At 40.5% G+C, this 13,664-nt stretch overlaps 1 protein-coding gene across 4 annotated transcripts in view; it reads right to left on the bottom strand.

The window, feature by feature from the left end:
• Window positions 1-13,664, bottom strand: part of kcnn1a (potassium intermediate/small conductance calcium-activated channel, subfamily N, member 1a) — a 55,942-nt gene that overhangs the window by 7,275 nt on the left and 35,003 nt on the right. For 2 of the 4 annotated variants that reach the window (XM_032531696.1, XM_032531694.1), the window contains exons 5-8: window positions 5,325-5,466; window positions 3,884-3,994; window positions 1,501-1,628; window positions 530-538 (exon numbers count right to left, since the gene is read on the bottom strand). In XM_032531696.1, coding sequence (XP_032387587.1) covers window positions 530-538; window positions 1,501-1,628; window positions 3,884-3,994; window positions 5,325-5,466 — 390 coding nt within the window. The remainder of the gene's footprint in view (window positions 1-529; window positions 539-1,500; window positions 1,629-3,883; window positions 3,995-5,324; window positions 5,467-13,664) is intronic. The other 2 variants (XM_032531697.1, XM_032531695.1) reach the window with 1 other exon arrangement.

Raw genomic sequence — 13,664 nt, 5'->3', positions numbered from 1 at the left:
TGTGTGTGTGTGTGTGTGTGTGTGTGTGTGTGTTCTGTTCATGTCATCACAAAGCCATCAGGAGTGTAGGATGAGATCTGTTGATGCAGGTTAATATAGCCTTCAGAGCAGCTATATTAATCATGGGCAACATTATACAGTACATCGTAGATGATTATGAACCGCTGACCAGGCCAACAAAGCTTCAAGCTCATTCTGTGCAAGATGCTTTTACTTTCACACGTTCTCTCCAGACAACCCTCCACTATTGACACCAGTGGCAAAATGTTGATGCTTATATCTTTTTTTTGTTTGTTTCATTCCATTCAAAGGGGGGATGGGAGGAAGAGGGAAGTAAATGGAACACTGAAGTAAAGAAAAACAAAACAAAAACAAAAACAATTCAGCATCCAGCATTTTCTTTCTTTCTCTTTTTTTGTTGTTGATAGCACACGCTTTTTTTCATGCATGTCAAACGCAGACATGGAGAGAGGAGGAGGAGGATGTTGAAGAAACAGTAGGAAGAGGATACATAGAAGACTCAACTTACTTCTGAGCTCTGCAGTGATAGAGCAAAACAAAGACAGAACACAGTACAGAGTTTTAACCTCACAACATTCACGAAACAAGTGAAACCATTACACTTCTCACTGTAAGCACAGGGTAAAAGGGGGTTGGAGAGAGAGGGACACGGGGAGGGGAATAGGAAGGACCATTACACTAGATTGCAGTGGGCTTGTGTATGTGTCTGTGTGTGTAAGTTCACATGTGTGTGAGCATAACAGTCAAAGGAAATGCTACTCTAGGAGAGGACATCAGCAATTATTCTTAGGTACTGTGCAACTACATTTCATCAGTTCATTTTCAAGGCAGGGTTGGTAATGTTGGAAAGCTAGCAAGATTTGAAAGTAGCGTCTTCTCGGGGCTTTGTCTAACCCCTCCCCCTGCCCTCGGGGCTCCGCCCACACACGGACGTGCACGATCATCGCTGCGTTGCTGCTTCAGAGCAGAGCGGAGAAAGGAGAGCAATTTAACTTCATGTCTCATTCACGGGTAAGCAAACAGCTAATAACATACTGAACATGACTACTGTTAGCAATGTGGTGACAACGCGCATGGAGCTCAGGCTCGTACGTGGGAGGGGTAGAGTACGCGCAGCGGGGCAAGAAGGCATTTCATTGGTTCTTTTCAAGCGGAGCGCGAGCCAGTGATTGGTGGGCGTTTTTACAGCATAAAAACAGCAACATTTCCAACAATATAAAAAAAAAGTCTATATTGAAAATAGTTACCAACCTTGCCTTTAATAATACAACTATTAGTAATACAGCCTAAATATTATGTACCACACATAACATTAAAGACCAGCACATGGATTGAACATCTTAAGAACTGTTTTTGGGCTTGCTGTGTGACCACCGAGTGATTCCCCTCGGCGGTTGGTGGTGAACAACGTTGTCATATTTCTGTTGAATATGTTATTGCACATCAGCTAACACAAAGCAAACACAGAGCTGGACTCACTGGTGAATGGCTTGGAGAAACTTGCGCTGGTGTTTCCGCACCTTGGCGTGATCGATCTTCTTGACCAACTTAGTGTGTTTGTAGATGAGCCATGTTTCCCTGAGTACATTGGCAGCTGTGTTCTTTACCTGTGAAGCGAGGTTGAGAATGACACGGCATCTGTGACTAATGTTTACTGTCTGAAAATCTTCACTACAGAGAAAGCCGAACTAGTGGCAAATAAGTAATTCAACTTTATAAGGCTTTTTTAAAGCAGAGTGACAAGGTGTAACATATAATACAAAGCACGAAATACTGGAATGTGGGAATGAGGAGCTTATTCCCCGGAGTCCTTATGTTTTGTTTTTTGCCCAGAAGTTTTCCTTGGATTAGGGTGGCACCTAAATCATGGTTGCAGCTGTTGCCGTGGCCCTGGTCCGCACCCTGCTATGCCCTGCTACACCCTGCTATGTCCTGCTACACCCTGCTACGTCCTGCTACGTCCTGCTATGCCCTGCTACATCCTGCTACGTCCTGCTACGTCTTGCTGTGCCCTGCTACACCCTGCTTTGTCCTGCTATGCCCTGCTACACCCTGCTATGTCCTGCTACACCCTGCTACGTCCTGCTACGTTCTGCTATGCCCTGCTACACCCTGCTACGTCCTGCTATGCCCTGCTACGTCCTACTTTGTCCTGCTATGCCCTGCTACACACTGCTACATCCTGCTACGTCCGGCTATGCCTTGCTACACACTGCTACTTCCTGCTACGTCCTGCTATGCCCTGCTACGTCCTGCTTTGTCCTGCTATGCCCTGCTACACACTGCTACATCCTGCTACGTCCGGCTATGCCCTGCTACACACTGCTACGTCCTGCTACGTCCTGCAATGCCCTGCTATGCTCTGCTACAAACTGCTACGTCCGGCTACGTCCTGCTATGGCCCTGCTACACCCTCTGACGGCGTGCAGTGGCCTGGTACACCATGAACTACTACAACTACTATTTCTAGTCATAGTTCCATTATCTTTATTTGTAACAATAAATACCCCAACCGGCACCGTCAGACACCGCCTACCAAGAGCCTGGGTCTGTTTGAGGTTTCTCCCTAAGAGGAAGTTTTTCTCACCCCCTGAGATTTCTCCCTTATAGAAAGTTTTATCCTCACCACTGTCGCACTTAATGCTTGCTCTTGTGGGAATAACCAGAGTTGTTGGGTCTTTGTAAATTACAGAGTGTGGTCTAGACCTACTCTATCTGTAAAGTATCTTGAGATAACTCTTGTTTTGATTTGATACTATGAATAAAGTGGAATTGAATTGAATGTCAGGGGATTGGCCAACCACTGGAGTAACAAATTATAAAAAAGTTATTAATATGCCGGTTTAAAAGCTTTTGAAAATGTGATACTGAAGGGGGGGGGGGGGGGGGGGGGGGGGGGGGGGGGGTTACAAGGTTACAATTTTAACTGAGAGATAATAAGAATAGTATCAATGTAGGACATTTGTAAATATGGTGTAAAGTGGACGCCCTGAAAACCAGTGGCTCTCAAAGTGGGGGGTCATAACCCAAAAGGGATCACAAGATACGAAATAGAAAGAGAATTAGTGGGATGGAGAAGAAACACATATTTGTGCTACACATCTTTTAAAAACTTTTTCAATTTTGTCTTATCTTTTGTCTTTTTGCTGTTTTACTTCGGCATAGTTTTATATAGTTGCATTGTGTGTTTGGACCTTAAAGAGCCCATATTATGAAAAAAACACTTTTTCTGGGTTATTTTGTGTCTCTGGTGCTTCCACACATACAAACTTGGAAAAAAAACATCCATGCTGTTTTGAGTGAGACATGGTTTCTGAGTGTCCTCTGCCTTCAGTCTCCGGGTGAGTCCGGGTGAATCTGCACGGCTTTCTACATAACTAGCCGAGGCGAGGTGGCTAACCGTAGCATGCTAGCTCGTTCTCTATGGCAAAACACTGCTACAACAAACCTTGCCTTTAATCACCGTAATCTCCAAAAGAACTACTTCCATGTCCCTGTTCTGCAGGTATTCCACAAGTACCCCTCGTTAAAGAAGAAGTCTCCCAGCTAATCCTGCCTTGTACTGACCAAAGTTGGAGAAAGAGTTACCTAGCTGAGTATAAAAGTGAGATGTCTCACTCTGTAGCTAAAACAGAGACCTAAACACAGGGTGAAAAGAGGAGCTGCAGCTGTGTGCAGTACAACAAAAATATGGTGTGACAATGAAACCATGTAAACCTATTCTGATACAACCTCATACCATTATGAACTTGAAAATGAGCATAATATGGGCACTAATTTACATGCTTTAGTCACATTCTATAGGCCTTTACAAACCAATATTATCTGAGTTATGGAAATGCAGTGGCATGCTGTGACTCACTCGTTTGCAGAGTTGTGTGTCCATCATGAAATTGTGGACATGTTTCTCAGCCTTGGTCAGCTCCAGCTTCCTGGCTACCACTGCAACCACCAGTGCAGTGCAACCAGCTCCCTGTTGCACAAAGACATGGTCAAACAAAGTGTTTTGCTTGTGAGCTTTCAAAATGCAACTTTACTACTAGGGCTGCACGATATGTGGATTAATGTTTTTTAAATATAATTTTTTTGCATCATTATTCTTACTTTCATTGAAAAATACATAGAAATGATCATGGTGGGATTTTTGCGAGGATTTGCGAGTATTTTTTCTTTATCCTGTAGAATATTATGTATAGGTCAGGAACGTACCACAATACTTTAAGGGACAAATTGCCGATTTTAATCCAGCTCTGTGTCATCTTTGTGTGGGAGGCGTGTTTAGAGTAACTCTGTTTGGCTTCTCTCCATGGCGCCTACACGGGTTTCCCCACAAAGCGCCGCCGTGATCCGCCGAATGTTCATCTTAACACACAATGTCCACACTGCCATGACACAGAGCTAGATTTTTAATCAGCCATATTTTTCATTAATTCAGAATGGTATTTTGACACATATTTTCCCTTTAACAAATTCTGCGCCCCCCTGTGATTTTGATATTGCACTAGTCCATATTGTAATTTTGATGAAATTGCAATTAATTGAGCAGCCCTACTTACTACATTAATAATAATAATAATAATAATAATAATAATAATAATAATAATAATAATAAATAAAAGTCTTAAAGAAACAAGACAAAGCAGCTGTGTTATTAAACTAGGAACAGTACATTGTGTTTGGCATTTCACATAAATCTTCACCAAGAATCCCCATCTTTTTATTTCAGCACTGAATGATAACTCCACATCAGTAAAGGAGAGAGAAAATAACTAGTTTTTCCAATTGTTTGAAATTCAGTTAATCAGAAAAGTGGAGCAGTAAGAGAGCAATACAAATGTAAGAGTGTGTGTGTGTGTGTGTGTGTGTGTGTGTGGGGGGGGGGTAGAGGACTCAAACAGCTGCCAACTGATGGAAGGGTTCAAACATGAATATTTACATTACTATCACATTTTTTATTTGGACACTATTTGGTTTCAGGAAACTTTTAAATGTCGATCGCAAACTGAACGTGGGGGGGGGGGGGGGGGGTATGACGTCACAGCCTACAAAAGTGTATCCTACAGAGGAAAGAAAGAATCTTTGTCTGGCATAGATCTTGGCAAATATCCCTATACTACTATAATCATTTTTAATTTCTTTTAATTTTAATAATTTTCAAATGAAATAACAATAATGATACTAAAATGATCATTCCCTGCAATATTGTGAATACGGCAATATCAGTAAAAAATAATCACCGTTAGATATTTTATTCATATCGTGCAGCCCTTGTATATGTCTGAGTGAAGAAGAAAGGAACCCACCATAATCCCTGTAAGCAGACACACACCTTTCCCACAGTATGTGTGTGGTACCATGTCCCCGTAGCCAATGGAGAGGAAGGTAATCGAAATTAGCCACATAGCTCCCAGGAAGTTACTGGTCACTTCCTGTTTGTCATGATACCTGAAGTGATGAAGATAAGCAGAAGTGGGATACACAGTGAGTCAAGCGGCACAGTTACTTGAACGTGAGCATGCTGGAGAATGACGTGGAGCTGTGTGAACCAAACAGGGGGGCTGAGTGGAGGTGGTGAAGGTCGGGGAGGAGGAGGAGGAGGAGGAGGAGGAGGAAAGAATCATGGTGCAAGGTGTTACACCCGTTTTGTAAAGCAAGTTTGGCACAGAGTCCAAAAAATGCTAAAAATAGTCCCATCTGAGTCAAAAAGATTAAGGTATAATCAAAAATCTTTTAAGAGACACTTTCATTTCTATTCTTTGAGTTATTTCTACCTGTTTAATGGAGAAACACGTTTAAAAGGGAAAAAACTTAAAGTGACATGTAGGCAGAAAAAGGAAAATGGTGTTCATGTTTGAAAGAAGTTGATGGAATGATTTCAAACAAAGAGAGAAAAACACAAGCAACATGTGTTTCATGTTCAGTGTCTGTCCATATAAAAATGAGGCCAAATCACTTACTCTTGTCGTACATAGCATGTATGTAACGACAAAGAGACGGGCCGTGGATAAAGAGTACCGTAAGTCAAACTTGATTTGACTACGACAAGCCAACAAATGTAATGTCAGAGCATCCAAAAAAAGGACATACTGCTACATCAAATCACAATTGGCATATTGGTCACAGTTAGCTGCACATCTTCCTCCATAGAGTTAACGCTGCCCCAAAAAAAAGGTTTGGCAATGCAAATCATCACTTCAAACATGTTGTTTGCTGAAAATAGCTGACAGCTATGCTTGAATTGTCAGTCCAAAGGCCCACAGTGCATATGCAAAGATATTTCTATAAAAAAACAGACACTGTACAAAGCTGGATTGATGATGACATTCCCATACCTTTTGCAGCAAGACAAAAGTCCACCACAGAGGCAAATCTGCCTCATCCACCCACCTTCATTCAAATCGTCTAATTATTCCCAATGGGCTGTCTAGGAGGAGATCAGATGAGATTTTATTTTGGACTTAAAATCAAATTTTCAGCACTTTGAGGCAATGGTCTTCTGACAAGACAATAAAGATGAAGTCTGATTTCTTAGGATTTTGGTAATGCTTTTTCTAAAGGGGATTCGGACTGGACCAATCATGATTTGCGTACAACTTCAAACTATCCAGCGGAGACCCAGCATGTGGGCCCAAAATGGCCGGACACAATCACCTTTAATTAGTGCACAAGAACAGATTGGGCCTTCTTGAGTTTTCCATTCCAAACGAAGGCAAATGCCCACTCTTTCTTCTCCTCCAAGACAGTTCATCGTTATCAATGATCATAAATGAACTAATCATGCCTTCTGCAAGTCCTTCAAACTTCTCACAAGTGTCTATTCATGCTCAAAGTCAGGGTTGAAACAATTACTATAAGCACTTTTTTACCCCCAGAATGATTCAAAAAATGTGCAGTCTGTGGGATTCAAGCAATTTAAATGGCATGCAGAGAAGCAGTCTGTGCAATGCCATGCAGGAATAAGAAAAGATGGCTGCATCCTGCATGCTTCAAAGCCAGTATATTGAGAGCAGGGGAGCAGTGGGAAAACCTGGGGTCCATTTAGAGATGAAAAGCACCTCTGACAAGATACTGCAGTATCACCTGTTGGAAGGGGATTGTACGTCTTCGTGGACGGGCTTTCATTTGCAAACAGTGGGGTAGAATTGAATGAGTAACGAGGGAAGAAGCTCATTGAATTTGACACCCCTGTCTCTTTTACCTGCATCCCAACACTTCACCTGCTGCCATTTGAAAACTGCTTGGGGGCTAAACTTGATCAGCTGGCTAAATATTGTAATTACAAGTGACTGGTATGTTAATTTCATTCATCTTGTCATCAAGGCGAGCAGAGAGTGAGTCACGTCTTCAAGGCAGGCAGAAATGTGCTGCTTCTTTTAGCACAGGGGACAATGCATTACAGCATATTACAGCGGCCTTTTCTCTATTGGAAACATACCTCCAGAAATATGCCTTGACAAAACTGAAAAAGGCATTTTTTTATACAATAAAGGCTTCCTGTTTTGTTATGCGTTTTTTCTAATATTTCTAATAAAGAGCAGGAACAGCAATATGGGAATAGAGACAGAGGCTAAATTGGGAGCTGATCAATAGCATTTAAAAGGCTCTCAATATACTGTGTCAAGTTTTGGAATAGCATGGAGATGAGCTGGCACCACTTTCAACCTATTCCAGGACAAGAGGTATATATAATGTCTCGAACAGACAGTTTTATCCCCCGCTGTTAAATTCTTCCTGACAGACACTGTGCAGCGAAAGCATTATCCTGAAATAACTTAGAAATATTTCTAAGAGGTGATGTTGTTTATCCACTACTGTACAAAAAATAATGCTGTGATATATATCCTAACGAGCTCTGTAACTTTGCGTCTGCAGCGGGTAAGAGGAGGGAGTGATTCACACAACATGACACCAATCTCTTCAAATTATCACCAATGTATCAACTAGTCTTGTCAGTGCTAAAACCAGCACTCCCATGTTTTTTGGTATATGTGTGATGATTCCCAGTCATTTCATATCTTTACTGTCATTGTGCTCATGATACATAATATAGCTGATCAAACAGAATTCTAATGGTGGATTTAATGTAACAGACACACACACATACACACACAAACACACACACACACACACACACACAAACACAAACACACGACTAAAAAACTACAAAATACATTTCTGATTTAAGAGCAAAAAGAAAGCCAGTGATGTACATGTCATGCTTAAAAGGTTACTGCGAATGCAACAAAATTAGCTTCAATCTCAATGCTTTTCAGTAAAAAGCATAACATCATTGTCAGCAATTATCTTATTATCTTATTATCTTGTTTCGGAGTGAATCACCTCACACACATGACATCTGTGAAAGCGCCATGGCACACTGCTTCAATATAAGAAGATATTACACGTATAAATGTCAATCTTGTTTTGTGTCACTATAATACACTTCTGTTAGGAGGTAAGAGGCTTTAAATAAAGACTAACACATGATTCTACAGCTAGATTTCTAAACTACCTTCAGGAGAACCACAACCTCTCCTCAGTTTTTTAATGTAGAAGATGTAATGTATTACCTACTAGTTTCAATTTTTATCTGATCCTGATATTGTCTTTCCTGGTTGATGATTATCAAAGGAAAGCTGTTATGCTTTTCCGCATTTTCTGTAGTGTCTATTGTGTTACAAAGTCGGATGTTCATATTAAAACGTTGGGCAAAGCTTCAAATAATTAAGGTTAACGTCTTTTAAAGAAATCCCTGTGAGCCAAAACCTCAGATTTCCCACTGTTCTGAACTGGTCAAAGAGAAATCCACAGCCTTGTTGTGATCCTGTGTCTCCAATGTACAGTGAATGCAACTCATCTGAACCAGCACACTCGGACCTGAAAGAATTTTTTCCCCTAACTACATTCCTCTGCCGGTCAGTTGCCACAGCAAAGCAAACGCTGTCCTCCACATTAAAAAAACTACTGCTTAACATTCTGCAGCGATCGCCTGCGTACACTACATCCCCTCTTCTTCCTGCAGTCTGGTTTCACATCAACAAAAAACAAATTAAAACAATTTTTCAATGAGTGCAAGTCTTGTTGATATAAATGAATGTGAGCAGTGGCTGAGATTACTTGGGGACGAATATGTTGGGATGCTCCTCGGGGAGTGTGTTAGTTGCAGTAAACATGAGCAGAATAAACTCAAAGTGATGATGACCTAATTAAGAAAATTGCAAACGTAATAGTGTTTTTCACAGCGCAGCCAACATGCAAAGCAAGCAAGCAGCACACTGCAAGTGGACTGTAGCAATTGTATGATATGTGGATTTTATGTTTCCACGTTAAAAAAAAAATCAGTCCAAGTTAGTTAAGATGAGCTAAATCAATAGAAGTTTTATCAAAATATCTTTAGGTTTTAAATACATAACACTCTCGGTCAGTACGTCCCACAGTCTCTCAACAACAACATTCATAGTCCCCAGAGAAGTGATCCTGATGACAGGTGATCTTCTAACTTTTCGTCAAGTGCCACTATGAGGTTCACATTTGTGGTTTTAAGTGAAATGTCTCAGCAACTGTTGGAGGAATTGTTATAAAATTTGGAACACTGATTCATATCCCCCTTGTTACATCTTACATGCCTTAACTTTTTGTTTAGCGCCATCATCAGGACAACATGTTGTTTTTCTATTGCTTTTGTTATTTTGGTTTATGACTGAATGTCCACATAACTAATGACAGTCCCATCAGCTCCAGCCGTGCTTTTTGTTTATTGCTAATTAGCAAATGCTAACATGCTGAACTTAGATGGTGGACATGGTAAACATTATATCTGCTAAACATCACCATGTAAACATTGGGGTATGAAAGGATTTTGTTGTACCAATAGCAACACCGTTGCACTTTGATAATAGATTACTGTATACATTGTTGTTGTCGGGCAGAAACCTTGTATCCCCATATTTAATTTTTTTTCATAAATCATTGCTATTGGTCACCCTTTACGTCTGTCTGTGGGTTTTTACAAAAGAATGTAACAGTGACAAAGTTATTTCCTCTGACTTTGTCAAAAGCTCAATAGCTCAATATATTTTCACGTTAGCCTTTTTTTAATTTCCTGGAAAGCAGCAGTTCGGACATATGATCAACATCATGTATCGCTGTCAACCAACTAAATGGTGAATTCAAAAGGAAAGACTTTCTTGGATTAGCTGACTTGCAGATTTTGCAGGGAGGCAGGCGTGAGGCCTCCGTTGCCAGAAATGATCAAATGCGTGTGTCTGTGTATCTCATTCATGTTAAAGATGCTTGATGAGAACTTTCAAAGACTCCGTTAAACTGATATAATTAGTAAGATTTTCTAGAAGTCATCCTATTAAAAACAATGAAGTAAAAGATGGCGGCTAACGTAAGCCCTTAAAACTGTCTTGTGGCACGACCCTTGCAAACGTTCATATAAGCTGAGCACTTTGCTTCACAAAGTCAGGCCTTTTCTGTCCTTAAAGGGTAACTACGCTTTTTTTCAACCTTATTTTCCCATGTTTTGTGTCTAAGTGAATGATGGGAACAACAATCTTTGACATTGGTCCAGTATTAGGCAAGATCGCTGCAGTTGGCAGTCAACAACACAAGCTACAATGTAAGTTAATAGGGCAATTGTACAGCTTGTATTTACATTCACCAAAGTGCTTGTTTTTCCAATGACAGACTCAGATTTATATTCTAAGTGTCTGACAACATTATGGAAAGGATTTCTAAGGAGGTCGACTTTTCTGTTAAAGAGTAAGATAAAACACAAAAACATCCGCGTAATTGCATTCACTAAAGCCACCAGACTCCATGCAAATAAACAGTAATTGTAGCCTCGTAAAATACACTTCATTCAAAGTTGACAGAAACCAAATAAAACTATGAAAAGCCGCTTTGGGTCGTCTTTTCACTTTTCCAACCATCACAACCCCTGTTTTGGTTGAAATAAACACATTTCTTGATTTACATGTGCAAATATGTTGGCTATACACTCTAAAAGCTTTTTTATTTTTTATTTTTTTACATGGAGTCTGGTAGGTTTAGCGCTATTGACCTCAGAGCTGTTTCTGGTTCAACAGGCCTTTTTAAAACTTCTTTAAGACCTTTCTGCCTGTAGGGATATAAATAGGCTGTTTTTATATAGCGTCTTAACAACTACTCAAAGAGCTTTTACATAGGTCAGGAACCATTAACACACATTTACACTCCGATGGATTTACAGTATTATTTACAGTAGGAAGATGTTGTACAGCCCCTAGGTCTGTGTGTGTTACCAACGTTTGCAGAGGGCCGTATGTAATGTTCCACTGAGTTTTCCTGTGTAATATTTCTTATTTTAGTGTATTATAGAACTACTGAAGTGTAAGGGATCATTCACCTATTTGGATGATTCTGTGTGGAAATGGAGGACATTGGAGTATTTTATGGTTCAGTGTCTTGCCATCAGGGATACTTTCTATAATGTTGGTAGACACACATAATAATCTAAGCCTGTCAGTGGCCAAATAAAGCACTTTTAGTGGACCAAATTAATAATGCGCATTTGCTCAATACCGTTACATCGCAGCCCGGTCTGTGGCTGCCGGTCACGCTTAATACTATATATACCGTAAATACAAAGATTGCTCTTCCTATCAGTCACTTACACACAAAAACATAAGAAAATAGGGTCCAGCTTAAAAAACAGCAACAGTTGTTACCCTTTAATCTATAAGCCCACCAGACAGGAAGTTGGGGTCACGACGCCCTTAATCTTAATGTTTCAGTGCTGGAGTGTGGTTATGTGTCGGGGGTTATCAGATAGCGAATGTCCTAGTACAGATGTTTCATTGAATTAGGCAGGAGACACCTGCAAAAAAACTCAACCAGTCTCCATGTAATCTCTATAACAGGTATTTTACCTGTATATATTATATGCTCAAGGGCATTCATTACCCAGTAGTATTTAAGTTTACTTTCAGCATACTCTGGGTATCCAACATTCGGGAGACACGATGAGCTTTGAAACACCAACACCACTCCACTTCCACTGCCAACTTAGTATCTAAGCCTTTTCTTTCATGTTCCCAGTCTTCCCCAATGCACTCAGCAAAACACCTTATCTGCTGTCCTTCTGCCCACAACACCAGCTTTGGCTTCAAGGTAGCGCTTGCTCATTAGAACCCATGAGACTGCCAACTATCTTGCTAAACTCTGCCCACATTCAGGTGCCCCTCAACATGCCTGCCCAAAAAGCTTAAATGCGTTTTAAGTGATGGAGTATATAAAAGGTTTTACAGCCTTAATTTAGTTGTATTGCTCAAATTTGTTAAGGAGAAAAATACAGGAAACCACGGTGTCTTAATGTCAGAATAAGAATTAACAAGACTAGGTCAAAACCTAACATATGGCTCCAACCCGGTTGATCAACATGCTTAATCGTTGCCAAATTGAGACAGGGATTGTCAGCGCTGGCATCTATAATGTGAATATAGATATTAAATGTTCATCTGTAGTAGTGCTGACCAATAAATCTTATTTTCATTGTCTTTGCAATGTGAACATGTGTAATAAATACATCGCAAAAGACCAAAACCGAAACCTCGGGCCCCGGGGTTAAAACGGTGGTATTTCTCATCCCGCTGCAGCCTGTCCTCTGCTCTGCGTCGGGGCTGAGCTCCTCCACTCACAAACACAAACAGCCAGAGAGGTGAAGACATCTACTAGCCTAAGCGCAATAAAACTTTTGAGTAAAAAGCCAATACTTTATCACTCATTAGTTATAAGACACATGTTTAAGAATAAACATGTAGAAAGTGATATATTAATCACCACTGTTGCCGTCTCTCATCCCCTGTTGTTGTGTTTTATACTTGCACATAGAGCTAGCTCGGCTAATAGCGACAAGCTGAAACAAAAGCTAAAGTCTGTTTGTCTTAGATTGCCACATATCTTAAAATGTCTAAATTGTTAGCTGAGCTGCCGGTTGAGATAAAGCGGGAGCCGCTTTCAGCGGTAAATCCACGTGGTTAAATATTCTCGTGGACAACGTCCTGGGACCTTATGGTGAAGGTGTGAGTACCAGATTTACCCCTGCTGAGGACAGGATCAGTGACTGGTGCTGACTGATGTCTGTGACAAATACATCTCTTGAATCTTCTTCTTTTTTTTAAAAACTCAGTATGAGTTTATGTTGTGGCTTTGCCATTACAAACATTAGATTACTGCTGCTCTACAAACATTTAGTTTCCCCTGGAAACTGACAGTGAAACATGAGCCCCACTGGCATCGTTTCCTTGCGCTTCTTTCAGATGGTTTCATTTTGAACATAATTTCTGTTTACTTCATAATGTGTAGGCCTACAACTTTTTGTTATTTGAGTAGTTCATCTTTCACCGGGCCGCTGAAATGCTGCCTGGAGTTTCATTTCCCCATAGTTTTACTTGAAATGAAATATCAAAATCTGCCCATCCACCACATTTATTTAGAAATAGCCTTGTGTCACTGCTGTGTTTGTGATTGTTTTTTTTTCCAAATTACATAGGCCTACTTGTTCCACACATTCATTTGTGTCTGAAGAGAACGCAAAAGAGAGGAACACACACACACACACACACACACACACACACACACACACACACACACGCACA

Source organism: Etheostoma spectabile, chromosome 12, assembly GCF_008692095.1.
Source record: "Etheostoma spectabile isolate EspeVRDwgs_2016 chromosome 12, UIUC_Espe_1.0, whole genome shotgun sequence".
Taxonomy (NCBI): domain Eukaryota; kingdom Metazoa; phylum Chordata; class Actinopteri; order Perciformes; family Percidae; genus Etheostoma; species Etheostoma spectabile.
Note: the sequence above shows the minus strand (reverse complement) of the source record. Positions and strands in the feature narration are given on the sequence as shown.